At 62.5% G+C, this 14,765-nt stretch overlaps 3 protein-coding genes across 3 annotated transcripts in view; all 3 read right to left on the bottom strand.

The window, feature by feature from the left end:
• Positions 1-650: 650 nt before the first annotated feature.
• Positions 651-5,265, bottom strand: PYROXD2 (pyridine nucleotide-disulphide oxidoreductase domain 2). The gene is made up of 16 exons (XM_066554817.1): positions 5,049-5,265; positions 4,611-4,630; positions 4,290-4,383; positions 4,143-4,216; positions 3,877-4,023; positions 3,580-3,733; positions 3,303-3,364; positions 3,095-3,192; positions 2,533-2,674; positions 2,306-2,440; positions 2,134-2,206; positions 1,876-2,032; positions 1,591-1,745; positions 1,365-1,471; positions 1,139-1,259; positions 651-1,035 (listed from the first exon to the last, which is right to left on the bottom strand). Exons 1-16 carry the CDS (start codon positions 5,209-5,211, stop codon positions 965-967), a joined length of 1,773 nt encoding a protein of 590 aa, XP_066410914.1. The 5' UTR covers positions 5,212-5,265; the 3' UTR covers positions 651-964.
• A 1,110-nt stretch (positions 5,266-6,375) lies between these two features.
• HPS1 (HPS1 biogenesis of lysosomal organelles complex 3 subunit 1) lies at positions 6,376-11,171 on the bottom strand. The gene is made up of 18 exons (XM_066554816.1): positions 10,994-11,171; positions 10,767-10,904; positions 10,543-10,685; positions 10,172-10,280; positions 9,830-9,990; positions 9,651-9,753; positions 9,444-9,548; positions 9,282-9,351; positions 9,110-9,177; positions 8,390-8,557; positions 8,139-8,315; positions 8,003-8,070; positions 7,750-7,872; positions 7,585-7,649; positions 7,252-7,397; positions 7,042-7,155; positions 6,831-6,913; positions 6,376-6,594 (listed from the first exon to the last, which is right to left on the bottom strand). Exons 1-18 carry the CDS (start codon positions 11,090-11,092, stop codon positions 6,432-6,434), a joined length of 2,103 nt encoding a protein of 700 aa, XP_066410913.1. The 5' UTR covers positions 11,093-11,171; the 3' UTR covers positions 6,376-6,431.
• A 692-nt stretch (positions 11,172-11,863) lies between these two features.
• HPSE2 (heparanase 2 (inactive)) overlaps positions 11,864-14,765 on the bottom strand; it is a 104,546-nt gene continuing 101,644 nt past the window's right edge. Inside the window, exons 10-12 of the mRNA XM_066554910.1 lie at positions 13,625-13,770; positions 12,562-12,708; positions 11,864-12,479 (exon numbers count right to left, since the gene is read on the bottom strand). Coding sequence (XP_066411007.1) covers positions 12,314-12,479; positions 12,562-12,708; positions 13,625-13,770 — 459 coding nt within the window. The 3' untranslated portion in view covers positions 11,864-12,313. The remainder of the gene's footprint in view (positions 12,480-12,561; positions 12,709-13,624; positions 13,771-14,765) is intronic.

The raw sequence follows: 14,765 nt of genomic DNA, 5'->3' as shown, positions 1-14,765 counted from the left end.
GGTAGCACCGTATTTAGGGCCCGGCAGGAGGCGAGGCGGGCGGCTGAATCGGGAGCATTGTCTGGCGGAGGAAGAGGGCAGGGAGAGGATGTGAGCTCTGTAATCTGCAGCCAGCGGCTCCCGGCAGCAGCCCGGGTGAGGGGCACACCCCGGGCCTGCTGCGGCTGAGGAGCGGCCAGCACGGAACATCTGCCCTGGGGACGCCGGGACGGGGCCAGGACACGTGCAGGCAGCTTCCGTCGGGAATAGGAGCATGTGTGAGGCACGAGGGGCAGCTGCAGCCCTGGCTCCTGCGGTTTCTGAGCTGCTGGGCACGTGTCTGCTGTACACACAGCCACCAAGAGCCGGGGACTGAGGACAGCTGGGGACTTCAGGCACCAAAGCAGCATCCAGGCAGCTCCCTGCTTGTTCTAAGTACTTAGGATGGTCCGGACCTGCCCGGAGTTGGGGAACTCAATACAAACAGTCCTGCATGCATCTGAGTCTGCATCAATGAGCAGAGGAGAGGGTGAGGGGCTGTTTGTCCCTGTTCACTACTCTGAAATGTGCCTGTGCTCTCTGGCAGCTCCCCCAAGGCTGCCTTACCAGCAAGTGTGGATAGTGCACTAGGAGCTGCATGAGTTGCTCAAAAAACACAGTGAGAGTGCTCATGACAGAGCCTGGGCCAGGGTTTATTTCCATGGGCACAGGCAGGGGCTGAGTAAGGCTTGCCATGGTCATGCAGGGTCCAGGAGCCACTAGGGCAAGGCTGGGTTGTGGCAGGCTGGGAGCAGCCATCTGTTCAAGGTGACAGTAGCAGCTGGGAGCACAGGGGACCCTGCCAGCCTACACCCAGCTCTCAGGAGATGCTGCTGCCCTGAGGTGCTGGGGAATCAAGTTTGGGATGGGCAGGGCTCTGCATGGCATCAGTAGGGCATGCTGCTGTCACAACCCTGCGTTGGTGAAGTCAGTTTCACCAATCTCATCAGAGGTGCCTGAAATCCTTGATAGCCACCTGGGCGGCATTGCGTCCTGCTGCTCCCATCACTCCTCCTCCTGCAAGAAAGGAGAAATGGGGAATGCTGCTGCACCTCTTCCACACGCCCCTTTCTTCCTTCTGCAGGCCTCCATGAGGGTCCTGGCTCCCAGCTCTGCTCACCAGGGTGGGCTCCACTTCCACACAGGTACAGGCCAGGAATTGGGGACCGGTAGCCAGAGTAGGATGGTACTGGCCGGGCGAAGTACAGCTGGTCCAGAGACATCCCTCCATGGAAGATGTTCTGCCAAGAGAGCTCTGTGTGAGCTAGCTGTGCCTGGCCCAGGCCTGTGTGCCCCCTAGCACTGGCACCAGAGCGATGCTCAGAGCTGACACGCATGGTACCCACTCCACCAGGCAGCCCAAAGATCCTCTCCAGGTCTGGTGGCGTCAGGATGTCCCTGCCAATGACAGATGCCTTGAAGCCTGGGGCATAGTCTTCAATGCAGTCAAACACTAGAGGAAGATGAAGGGACTCCTGCTGGGCAGCCCGGGGGGACATGGTAGCAAACTCCTGTGCAGCCCAGGGCAGCTCTGCCCATGGGTGTCACTGGGTCTGTGTGTGCATCACGTACCCGTGTCTGCATACGCGTTTCTGGCCTGCTCGTCCCAGGAGCGCCCGCCTGCCAGCACGGACGGGGTGTACTGCGTGAACAGGGACACGACATGGCAGCCTGGAGGGGCCAGCCCTGGGTCCAGCACTGAGGGAATGCAGAGCTCGATCATGGGCCTGGGGGAGCAGTACACCAGCTGGGCAGGCAGAGGGGCACCCAGCCATTCCACACCTCCTTCCCCAGCATCCACAGCCATGGCTGTCCTGTCCCTTCCCCAGTGCAAGGTGTGCCAGTACAGGCTCCTACCTGCTGGAGGGGTGCCCGTGGGCAGCCTCAGTGAATGCCTGGTGCAAGAGCTGGGTGCCCTCACAGTTGAGGTGTATGGAGCACTGGTGGTGGGGCAGGGGCTGGCCATCACGGGCATTGGGGGCAGCCAGGAAGCTGGGCAGCCGATCCACTGCCACTGGGCATGGGAAGATGAAGTGGGGTGCAGCCTCTTGCTGAGCCTGGCACCAGTGTTCCTCCAGCAGGGATGGCAGCTGAAGTGTCCCTGCTGGTACCTACCATTGATCTTGGTGACAGGGGAGCGTGTGTCAAGCTGCCGGATCCGCTGGACAAAATCCTTGGGCAGCTGCTCCTAGGGTGGGATACACCAGTGCAGAGGCTGGCTGTGAGAGGCAGTGAGAATGGGGCTATTTCAACAGCCAAGCCCCCACCAGCCCCATGCACTCCATACCTGAGGAATGAGGTCCAGAAAGGTGATTTGGGGGGAGGCATTGGACAGCACCAGTTTGCTCCTCACCTCTGTCCCATCCTGCAGCACGACACCCTGCGCCTCCCCGGCCCTGCCCAGCAGCACGTGGCACACTGCCTGGGCACGGGTAGGGGACAGGACTTTACCAAGAGCATCCCTGCTGCCTGTGGGGATGGCCAAGCAGCTCCCCTCTCCCAGACACCCCCTACCTTCTCAGCAAAGATGTGGGCTCCCCGGGCAGTGGCTGCCTGGGCGATGGCGTGGGACAGGGCTCCCATCCCGCCTGCCACGTAGCCCCAGGCCCCCCGCCGTCCCTCCAGCTCACCCATGACATGGTGCAACAGCACATACCTGTGGTAGTAGGACCTTGAGTTAGCTGCTGGCTGAGGGTATGGATCTGTCTCCTGCATGGGTAGTGCCAGAGGATGGTGCCAGAGCCCCCACAGTCCCCCCCCTGGGACCATGCCACCTCATGGGATGTAAATTCAGTCACTGGGAGCACGCACCAGCCAGGACTCAGCCCAGCCCAGGGACAGAGGTGTCCAAACAGTGAAGGGATAAGTGGGGGCCACTCAGGAGAGCCATATGGCAGGGTTGGGGGCAGCCCCTTGCCCAGCACCAATCCCTGAGGCACTGTGGCAAAGTGGAGCAGGCAGTGGGAGGGAGGGGCAGGGGGGCAAGGCACGGGGTACTGGTGTGCAGCAGAGCCAAGCACAGAGCATGGCAAGGGGGGACAGTGCAGGCATGAGCCCAGGGGGAAGGATCACTCACCCACTGCCAGGGGTGTGTGGGCTGGCCATGGCTCCAATCACAGCATCAGTAGCCAGAGTTGCCTTCAGGGGTTCTGACTCAAACCAGTGATCCAGGATCTGGCCCAGGAGAAAGAGAGCATGCCAGGCTTGGGGTGGGGAGCTGCTGCAGCATCCTGGCAGGCAGGAGAGGCACTGGGTGTTTTCACACCAGCACTGCCAGCACGCACCTTGGAGATGGGAGCTGTGAGCACCTCGTAATAGTGGGGCAGCTGTTGCCCCAGTGCCAGCCCTGGGGGTGGAGAGGTGGTGTGAGACCTGCATGGCTGTGCCAGGGCTGGCTGCTGGTGCCCAGCTGGCTTTGGAGGCCACTCAGCAGGACCAAGGTGAGCAAGTCTACCGGAGCCTGCCAGCCCAGACTGGGCTCCTGAGGAGGCTCTGTATTGCCCATCCCAGGTGCTGGCAAACACCCCCTGCTGTCAGGGCTCCCTGGCATCCCAGATGTACCTGCCTGCAGCAAGGGCTTCAGGGTTTGCAGGTTCCTGAGCTGCTGGAGCAGGGAACCCTTCCCCAGGGCAGCTGTATCCACTGGAGGGGCATCCAGCAGTGGGTCAAGGGCCAACACCATGCGCCCCATGAACGCCTCATACTTTGGGTAGGCCTGGAAGGGGACAGAGGGTGGACAGCAAGGGCTGCACCATTGTGGGTGCAATGGATACCCCACCCAGGAGCATCCCTGCCACTCCAGGGGCAGGGCAGCCCCTCGTGGGTTTTGCTGTGCCAGGTGCATGCCCCTGCTGGTACCTGGGCATCCTTCTGGGAGAACTGAGCAATCTGCTGCTGAGTCTGGGCCATGTCATGTCCCAGCAGAAGGGAGCGAGGAGGGCTCCTGTCCTCCAGCAGTGGGGTGAAGGAGTAGGGGTCCCGTGGGAGCACCCTCAGACCGTGCCGCTGCAAGACAGGGATGTCCCCACTGCAGAACCCACCCTGCAGGGACAGCCTGGCAGCAGGGTCCCCTTGCTTGCACACCGGGAGTTGCCAGCAGCCCAGCAAAGGGCAGGTGCCAGTACCTTCAGCTCCAGATCAGCATAGATTTGTGGTCGCAGCAGGCTGAGCAGATATGATGCCCGGGAGAACTTGAACCCTGGAACATGTGGGGTGGTGGGGAATGTCCACCACCAGGGCTGGCCAGGGGGACAAGGGGCACGCAGGGGTACCTGGCACGATCTCCTCGGTGACGGCGGCGCCGCCCAGCACGTGGCGCTTCTCCAGCACAGCCGTGTGCAGCCCTGCCCGCTGCAGGTAGGCAGCCTGTGGGGAGCACGGGGCACACTGCCATCCCTCCAGCTGGGATTGCCTCTGCCAGCATCAGCACCCTCCTGCACACGGTGCCCCCCTCACTAGGGAGGGCCTGCGGGAGCCCCAGCCCCATGGACACCGCCATCAAAGCCCTCCCTTGCTCTCAGCGCAGACCCTTCCCAGTGCCTTGCTGTCCCCTGGGGATGGAGGAGAGGCAGCACGCCACTCTAGGTACTCACTGCCACCAGCCCGTTGTGCCCTGCAAGAAGAGAGGGAGATGAGCAGAGCCCAGTGCTGGTGATGGGCGCACAGCACAGGGCACCCTGCCGTGCCTGGGGCATGGGGCTGTCACAGCCACCCCAATAACAGGCTCTAGACACAGGGATACAGGTGACAAGGAGAATCGTCCCCCAGCCCTACAGGCCCTGGCCCTAATGGTGCAGCAAAGGGGGACAGAAGTGCTCAAGGTAGATGCTCCTACAGTGCTCTGATGCTGGGGGGCTGCAATTTGTGCCAGACGCCTGTGTCGTCCCAGGCATGAGGAGCAGTTTGGGGGTTTGCAATGCGTCCAGCACTACTGCGGTCCCCACCTAGCTGCTCCTCTGCGACCTGCCCTGGGGGGAGGGCAGATGTGGGTCCCTGCTCGCAGCTCGACTCTCGCTCCCTGGCTCTGTTACCTGCTCCGATCACCACCGCGTCGTATTCCTGCTGCAGCCGGGCTGTAGCCCCGGCATGGGCCAAACGCGCTCCTGGCGGCCGCAGGGACAGATGCCAGCCCTGCGGCCAGCGGGACGAGCAGAGCGGACCGAGCGCTCCCCGGAGCCCGCAGCGCCCGGCCATGGCTGCTCTGTCCGGCCGCCTGGACTTTGCTTCCACGGCGGAACTTTTCCCAGGGCTTCCGGGCACGGGGAGGGACGGGGGGCCAGGGCAGGGAACGCCTTGAGGAGGCGGGGAGGCTGCTCAGGACAGGGGCACCGGCCGCTGCTGCCCCAGCGAGGCGCGGACCCGGAGCAGTTCAGCTGCGGGGCCGGAGACGAGCCCCAGGGCAGAGAAAGGGCCACATCCTGCCTGGGGCTCAGCAGGGTGCCAGGAGCTCCCCAGGCTGTACCCCAGGACGGTGCTGAGCAGCCAGAGTGCCCTGCCCCAGCTCCTGTTGTGCTCTAGGGATGATCCAGAGGCACATGGCTGGGATGATGGGCCAAGCACAGCAGGACAGACGGAGTTTGGCATACCCACAGCCCCAAGCACAGCCCTGAAAGCAGCAGGAGAAGGGGCATGGCTTTGGGAATGAGCATGGCTTTGAATCCAGAACTGTTGCTCAGCAGGGCAAATTCCAGCTCAGCAGGATGGGGCAAAGGCCTTGTCATGGTCCAGTGCTCCTTGAATTGCTGTCCCCAGCTCCAGCGAGTGGCATGGGAGCAACAAGGGGCAGTGGCTACGTGAGTCCCTTGGGGCTGGCCCCATTCCCAGCTGTGCTTGAGGTCTGGAGTGCACTGAGCCCAGACGTGCTTGGGAAACACATAAGCTGCATCAGGATTTACTCACTGTTCCCTGCTAAGCTCAGAGCTGTGGCTAACTGGTGCCTGGGTGTGGAGAAGGCAGTGCAGGATGGGCTGCACCTCCCCAAAGCCTGCCAAACCTCTGAGGGCCCTGCACCCCATATTTGGGGGTGAGGGGGAAGGGGGATGCACCTTAGACCATTGCTCCACTCAGGTTTGGCTACATTATCTTGATCTCTGGCCAAAGCCTGGCAGCAGTGCCAAGCTAACATTATAAATCCTGCTCTGGAAATGCACTTTTCAGCAAGACAGTGATTTGCCAGCAACCTCTTGGCCCCACTCTCTGTCTGTCCCCAGAGGCTGCTGGATGGCAGTGAAAAGCATGGGGAGCAGGAAAAGGGACAGTGCCGGCCCTGGCCAGGCTGAAGGATGAGAAGCTTGCCTGTCCCTGCCTATAGGCACAATCCATGGCATGGCACACACACACTGAGAAAGCAACCCAGGCTCTGGGAGCACCCACACACCCACTTTAATCCCAGCCCCAAGGCGGCTCGAGGCAGCTCAGAGCAGAGGGATGCGGGATGGCTCCCAGAGGCGCCGGGCCAAGTCGTAGGCCTGCTGCACCACCAGCTCGGAGGGGATGATGCCCAGGTGCAAGGTCAGCAGCTCATAGCACTTCACTACCTCTGCCTGGTGGTTCTTGCTGTAATAACGCAGCAACTTCCTGTGGAAGAGAAGACAGGGGCTTGGCAGGTACAGTGCACACAGGCAACCCCTCTCCAACGACCTTCTCTCTGTAAAGCACTTTGCAAAGACACAGCAAAACCATGGCACCAGGCTGGGACATGGGCTGGTGCAAGTCCAGTGACACCACTGGTATCCTGGCATCACCCACAGGGACCCATGTGCCATCACACCTTTGAGCCCTGGTGCCAAACCACAGGGCTGGCAACTGCTCACCTGTAGTAGTCCCCTGCAAGCATCCCAATGGGAGCAGAATCATCAGATAGGACCGGTATCTCCATCACCTCCAGCTTGTAGCCCTGGGGAGAAATGACAGCAGAGGGCAGGAGCTGGGATGGGACCACCGAGCAGTCAGAGCTGGCTAGGCCTACAGCCCTGCTCCCTGGCCCAGGGAAAGAGGGCTCAGCCCCTTCCTGGGCCCACATACCATCTCATTCTCAAACCAGAGGAAGTAGGAGCAGCAGTAGTCGCCATCCTGCAGCATCAGTGTTGTATAGCCCTTCTGCAGGTATCGACGGGCCAGTGTGATCAGGGACCAGACCTGGGGGACAAGGGACACCTGAAGCCTGAGCAGAAACCCCTCCGATTTCCACCCTCTTCTGCGGTTCCTGTCCCACACCTACCCCATGAGCAGTACCTTTTTCTTGATGAAGGCGGCCAGGGGTCCCTTGCCCAGCTCTGAGCTGGACTTCTCTGTCACACTGAGTGATGGTGCCATCATTTGTCCGGCCGTGCGGTCCACATAGATGAAGTGCACCAGCCCAGGGAAGTCCTCCAGGTACGTGGGATGGGTTAAGGGTGTCCAACAACTTTGGTGCCCTTCCAGGACAGCCCCTGAGCCTCAGGAAACCACCTTTGTCCACTACATTCCTCCCCTTGATCCCGGTGCCAGGGTCCCACTCCCATGTCTGCTACCCCCTTAGGGACACCCCGTTGGCAGGTTGGGTCCCCAGCTGCAGGGATGGGTATGACACCATGGTGATATTGCGCCTGCTCTTCACCAGCAGGAAGTCCCGCCAGTCCAGCAGCTTCTCCCTGCCGAGAAGAGGCACGGTGAGAGGCCAGGACCCACAAGCCCCAGCAGAGCCGGGTGTGGGGCAGGCCCTGGAGATGCTGACCATCCCCCTGCACTCACCGCATCAGTTTCTGAGCACGGTCCCGCAGCCCTTGGGACAGGCTGTGGCCAGCAGAGGTCAGGAAGAGCTGGCGATACACGGAGCAGAGCTGCCGCTTCACGTTGGCCACTGACTGCAGCAGCCTGAGACAGGGGACACAGACAGCTGAGTTTGGACATGGACCCCAGCACTGCAAGGACAGCTGTGCTGGTCCCCAGGCTGGGAAAGGTCCCTGCCTGTCCTGGAGATTTTGCCTGGCTTCCCCTTACTCACTCTAGGGAGCTCCCAGGCTCACTCCGAGAAAATATCTTGTTCTTAAAGTCCAACCAGGTGTTCTGCAACTAGAAAGAGACAGGACTGTGTCAGGCTGTGGAGAAAACAGGACAGGGTCCTCATGTCCCACGCCCACCTGGATGTCCTGTCCACTCAGCTTCTTCACAAATTTGTCCATGCGCTGCCGCAGCTCAGCGAGGAATGGGTAGGAGCGTGCGACTCCCACCTCTGGTCCCTCTTCCAGCTTCTTCTCCAGCACCAAGAAACCATCCAGCAGTTGGTACAAGGTGATGGCCACCTGGGTCATGGGGCCCTGCCAGGGAAAGGAGAGGTGGGTCAGGCAGGACCCAGTCCCACACAGCTTCCCGCACCTCAGAGGCAGCTCACCTTGGTCAGCAGCACAAGGGAGATGCCTGGCCAGAGCGGGAGGCAGTGCATGGTGTGTGGCAGCAAGGGGCAGTAACCTTCCCGCAGGCTGGCATCTAGAAAGATCCTTCTGGGGTTTGAAGCTTCAGGGACCAGAGGCCCCAAGGTCTGGAGCAAGTCCTCTGCCATCTGGGAAGACAGGGGAGATACTCAGTCCCCTGTGGGGATGAGAGAGCTCGCACCAAGAGGGCTCTGTAGGGATTCAGCATTGCCTTGAAAGCTGCAACCAGGCAAGACAGAACCAAAAGAGCTGGAGGGGCCATGAAGCAAAAGATCAGCAGTGAGGAAAGTGCCCAGGGACCCCAAAGGAGCGGCAGAGAAGAAGAAGACTGTTGCAAAGACAAAGGTTGCAAATGCCTTCAACGAAGGGCAGTGTTTGCTTGTGGTGTGTGAGGTGTTGCAGCATCCATCAGGAAAGCAGCCCAGAAAGCCCAACGGCAGCAGAGGGAGACACTGGACTGCTCTGAAGCAGCCCCGCTCCCTCTCTGCAGACAGCTCGTTGTAAGCAATGCCTCAGAGAAGGAGATCAGAGCTGTCACAAATATGCACAACATGGGGGACACGGGGTACCCACAGCTGCAGCACAGCAAGAGAGAGTGATGAGGACCAGAATCTGCGAAAGGCACTGGGGCAGGCTGGTGAGGTGTGGAGCTGGGAGGTGTTGCAGGACTCTGCGCTCACCTGGACGTCTGCAGCATCCACCTCCCCGATGCTCAGCATCTCAGCACCCTCTGACCAGCTCTCACTGCCTGCAGAGAACACGGCAGGGCACCCTTCCAGCCCCCACCAGAGCCCTGGGGCCTCTGCAGGGCTGGGGGTGTGGGGCATGGCTGCTGCTCAGCTGGGCACTCACCTGTACTGTGCCCTCCTGGCGAGGGCTCGGGTGTGTAGTACACCTCAGGCGCAGAGAGATCATCTGTGTCCTGCCAGCAAAAACGAATGGGTCAGCGATAGCAACGATACAGGCAGCCCTCCCAGCAATCCCACCCTGCAACTCCTGATCTCAAGGACTCACTTGGTCATCTGAGTCCTTCTCTGCAGCTCCATGGGAGCCAGGGCCACTCACAGGGATGCTCTCACTTCTCTTGGGTCCCTGAGGGAGAACATTCCCTGCTGTGGGCTTTCAAGAAGAGAGAAAAACCCCTAAGCCCCAGCTGTCAAGGCATCACCCCATGATGGGAGCACCCTGCCTTGCTGCACCCCCAGTCCTGCTCTGAAGCACCTGTGGGCCAAGCTCCTCCTCAGCACTCTGGCTGGGGTACAGGTCCTGAACCAGGAGGATGAGGATGAGCAGGTCGGCAGGGCGGATGGAGCTGGCGTTGCGGCTGCAGGCCAGAGAAGGACAAGGTCAGCTGGGAGGACAAATGGCTGCCCTGGGGAGGGTGGTGGGACTGGGCACACCTGGAGTAGAAGGCCAGCAGCTTGGTGTGTACCAGGAGGAAGGCATGGCCCACTTCATCCCCACCACGCTCGGGGCTGGCGTTGATGTGCTGCACCACTTGTCGCTCCAGGAACTCGATGCACTGCTCACACAGCTGAGGATGGATCAGCCGCTCCACAGCCTGGGGTGCAGGAGGAGGGGAGGCTCCTCAGCCCCAGCCTTGCAGTCCTAGGGGCAGGTCTGAGCTTCCATTCTCCAGGGAGCTGCCCTAAACTCCCCAGCCTACTGCCTTTTCCCACATCCTGGGACTCCATGCAGCCTCCCTCCCTGGAACAGTGAGCGACAGCCCAGATCACTGGTACCTCCACTGCAAAGCTCTGGTCCTCCTCCCGCAGGTGGCCGTAGGTCTCCAGCAGGCCCCGCAGCAGGCTCCACACGCGCTCCCGCTGCTCCGAATCAGCCGGCCGCAACCTACAGCATCACAGAGGGTAAACAGACAGCTGCCTGTCCCCTCCCTGCGTGACACTGACACACCAAAACCCAGCTCCCCGCGTGGGATGTGGACACACCAAAACCCAGCTGCAGCCCAGCAGGCAGGGGGTCCTGCTGCAAAGGGGGGGGTCCCAGCTGGAGACACCCACTCCCACCCCCCGGTGCTGCATGAAGGCAGCTCAGGGCAGCCCCCCCCAGCAACCCGACATGCCACCCTGCGCCGGTGGCTGTGCCTGCTCACTCCTTGCGGATGAGGTGCGAGTCGAGCGTGACGAGGCCACAGTGAGCCTCCACCAAGCGCCGCAGCACGAAGAGTGTCCGGCGCAGGTCGTCCTCGCTCTGCGTCCCGTCGCCGTTCACTGCGATGTACAGGCAGTCCCCGAACTGCAAATGCCAGCGGGGTCAAGCGGGGTCAAGAGGTCCCTGGTCCCCGGTGCCGCTCAGGGGTCCCGGGGCCGATCCTACCATGTGCAGGACGTGGAGTTGCCGCCCGCCCTCGGTGGCGAAGCAGGTATAGGTGTCGGAGAGCTTCTCCAGCAGCGCGGCGCAGGAAATGATCAGGGGGGCGAAGAGGGTGTTGAGGCTGTCCTCCAGCGCCGGGCCCTGTGCCACACTCTCCCGGTCAGCGCCCACGCGCGACCGCGCATCCCGCGCTCCCTTCCCCGCACCCGCGCCGCCCCGTCCCGCCCCACCTGCCCGGCGTGGGACGACCGCAGCCGGCGGAGGAAGGCGGCATCGGCCCAGTAGAAGAGCAGCTCGGCCGCGGTGCTGGCAATCAGGACGCAGCGCATGGCCCGCGGCCGGGGGGAACACCGGCACCGGGGCACCGGGACAGGGCGGCTCCACCGGCACCGGCACCGGGCGGCTCCACCCGCCCCGCGCCGCTTCCTGCTCCGCCGCGCGTGACCGCCGCGCCCACGCGCGCAGCGCCCCCGGCGGCCCGGAGCGGCACCGCACCGTGTGACAGCGGCACCGTGTGACCCTGGCACCGCACCGTGTGACCCCGGCACCGCACCGCGTGACAGCGGCACCGTGTGACCCCGGCACCGCACCGTGTGACTTCGCACCGCACCGTGTGACAGCGGCACCGTGTGACAGCGGCACCGTGCGACCCCGGCACCGCACCGTGTGATTCAGGCACCGCACCGTGTGATCCAGGCACCGCACCGTGTGACAGCGGCGCCTCACCGTGCGACCGCGGCGCTGCACCGTGTGACAGCGGCACCGCTCCCGCCCGCCCGGCCCGGCCCGGTCCGCGGCGGACAGAAGACGCCGGCGAGGTTGAGAGCCCAACTTTATTACACCTCCGGTAGCGCCTGGGCGCGTCGCAGCTGCTCCTGCCTGCGACACCGCCACTCTCCCGGGCAGGACACGCTCTCGGCCCGCCGCTCTGGGATGTATAATTTAATTATCAGCATTTCCGGCCGCGGAGCCCGAGCTCGCCCGCCCGGGGCGGCCCCCGGCGCTCCCTCCCCTGCCCTGCCCCGCCCCGCCCCGCCCGGTGCATCCCGCGGCGGGCCAGGCCGGCTGGCGGCATCCCGGCGGCAGCAGAGGGAGCTGCTTCCATGCTCTTGCTGCACCGGAGCACTGCCCGCCTCTGGGGAGGGGGTCCGGCTGCTGCAGGGGTCGTCCCGAGGGGCAGCAGGACCAGGGGGTCGGGGAGGGTGTTCGTCCCGGGATATACCGGGGCTCAGCACCCCAACCTTCCCTGCAGCCAGTGGGCACCAGGGCCCGGGTGCTTCTCGCAGCTCACAGGACGGAGGATGGCAGGCCCTGCGAATTGGCTGTCGCACTGCTCTGGCGGGATGGTGGCCAGGGCACGTGGAGCTCTGCGGTCACAGGGCAGGATGGTCCCAAGGGGGAGGACATCCTGGGGGTGAGGATGAGGGCACGGCGTGGAGCTGCCCAGCACGGCCCCACGGCGAGGCTGCCTGGGCTGCCGAGGAGGCAGCGTGGCCTGGGCAGTGCACAGGGGCAGGAGCGGGGCTGGCGAGTCCCTGCTGGGCCGCAGGCTATCGGTACCGACAGGCCAGAGCGTTCACATTCTTCACCACGTAGAAGCTCATAGTTAGCGGGGGGATGACCAGGGTGCGGCCGGCCCGCAGGGGGCGAGGCTTCAGCTCGGGGAGGGTCCCGTCATCCACCATGGCCAGCGGCTGCCCGTTGAGCTGGACCGACCTGTGGGAGCAGGAGAGGGTCAGCGCAGTGGCACTGAGGCCGCGACAGTGGTGGCAGTCCCAGCCACCAGCATCAAACTTACTTGGAGTGGAGCCCGTCCTTGCCATAGGGCTGCAGCAGGTACTGGTGGACAATCTTATCCCGCAGCGTCCCTGCCAGCTTGATTTTCTTCCGGGAGCGGTGCAGGTTGATGATGTAAAGGGTGATGGATCCCCGGACATAGTTGTGACTGCAAAGGGGAGAGTGGGAGATGAGGGCTGCACTGCCATGTCCTCAGGGAGCATCGCCTCCAAGAAGGGGCTTGGGGGTCTCTGTAAGAACTGGCCTCGTGCAGGCATCCAAATTCACTATCCTGCTGCCCCTTCATGAAGCCTAGTTCTGAGGTGACACCTTTCTTCAGCCAGCAGTGACACGGCACAAGAGGACGCTGCCACGGTGTCCAGAGGGGGGGTGGCCAAGGACAGAGTGTTAGTCCCAGGACGGCCCCCGCCCGCCCCCTCCCCCCAAACCTTGCAAGGAGGAGGCTGAGAACGGAGGGGAGCTCTATGCGTCTGCCCCCGCCACCCCAGGCACCTGACAGACAGGTCCAGACACTGATCCTCTGTCCCTGCCTAATCGGGCAGCCCCAAACAAAGGCTATAAAGCACTTTGCACCTGTCAGTTACTAGACAAGGTTTCCTACCGAGCTGGAGGCATGTTGAAAGCATCTGGACTGTGTAAAGAAACAGTCTCTCCTCCTCTACAATAGCAACTTGTGTCCGCGGAGGAGGTGGCCGCCCCCCCGGCTCGCTGAGGTGCTTTCAAAGACCTTATCAGAGAAACAATAACCAGGCCAGGCTCCCCGGCAGCGCGGCCCGGGTAACCCGAGCGAGCGAGCGGGGCCCCTCGTGTGAAATCCACTCCCTTGATCTCCGCTGCCCGGCCCCACCGGCCCCACCGGCCCCGTTCCCAGGCCCGGGCTCGCCGCGACTTTCATCGGAGGCATCGCCATTCCCGCACTCCCCTTCACTGTGACAGCGGCCAGAGCAGGACCCGAGTGAGCATCCTGGGAAGCCGACCTGCACCAGCGTGTCCTTGTTGCCCCCACCTCCTGTGGGTGCCACTGATCCCACCCTGTGACCCCGAGCCTTCCTGGCTCCGCTCACTTGTGGTAGCTGGTGCAGTGGGCGTAGATCCGGAGCTTGTCGCGGATGACTCTGCCGGGCCGGGGTTTCCTCTGCAGACCGGCCACGTGGATCGCCAGCACCTTGGGACCAATGAGGCGCTTGTAAAGCAGGGACAGCCAGTAGTCCTGGGGGGCAGAGGGGACAGTCAGCAGCACAACAGCCCCCCCTACTCACAGAGGGCCTGAGCAGGAAAGGCTGGCTCCCCTGCTTGCAGCCTGGCAAAATTTTGGCGGTTGGGGGTGAAAATGTTGTGTGCCAGATGTCTGCATTGGGATGAGCTCTTTTTGTGCACTCCAAGCCATAATGGCATGGATGTTTCCAGGAAAGAGATTCAGGGAGGAATTCATTGTCCATGCTGAGAGACACGGGTACCCTCTAAAGGAGCTCAGATCATGGCTGGGTTGCAGAGCATGAGGAGCAGCATGAGCACCCTCGCACATACCCATGGACCAACACACAGCCGTGCTGTGGACCTGCACACCAGCTCCAGCTGATGCTCACAGGCTGGTGATGTCTCTGGAGCAGGCTCTTCCTCCACTCTCTACAGAGAGCTGGAGAACATCAGAACTCTCCCCTGCTCTTTGTTTCTATTTGTGGCACACTGCCTTTTGGGACTGCTGAGGGTGCTCAGCTTCCCAGAGGTATTTCTCCCATTTTAAAGCCTCCTGTGGAGCATGGGGAAGCTCAAGGAAGAGGAAATGCTTAGACCCTACACACATGCATAAGTGATGCAGCCTTAATTACGTCACCACACACTGCTTTTTCCCGCAGGGCACGGCCTCGCACGGCACACAGGATGGGCCCCAGGCCCCGGGGAGGGAGCTGAGGCTGTGTGGGCCCCCCTCTCATCCGCTGCAGGAGCTGGGAGGTGTGTGGTAAATGAAGCAGGGTTGTGGGAAGGGAAAGGGCAGGCTCAGACCCTCGCCTGCTGTTCTGCAGGATGGGGCTCTGGCCCCGCTGCTGCTCCAGGCACGGCAGGTGATGCTGGGAAGATGGAGCCTCTGGCCCAGCTAAGGGTACACAGCTTTTCTGAGAAAAACCATGCAGGTGCCATGGGATGGGTAAGACAGTCAGCAGTGATTTAAGGTGAGTGTGCAGTATTTCAGCACAGTCAGTGCCT

The sequence above is a fragment of the Molothrus aeneus genome, chromosome 8 (genome assembly GCF_037042795.1).
Source record: "Molothrus aeneus isolate 106 chromosome 8, BPBGC_Maene_1.0, whole genome shotgun sequence".
NCBI classification, from domain to species: Eukaryota; Metazoa; Chordata; class Aves; order Passeriformes; family Icteridae; genus Molothrus; species Molothrus aeneus.
The sequence above is the reverse complement of the archived record's forward strand: the minus strand, read 5'-3'. Positions and strand labels throughout refer to the sequence as shown.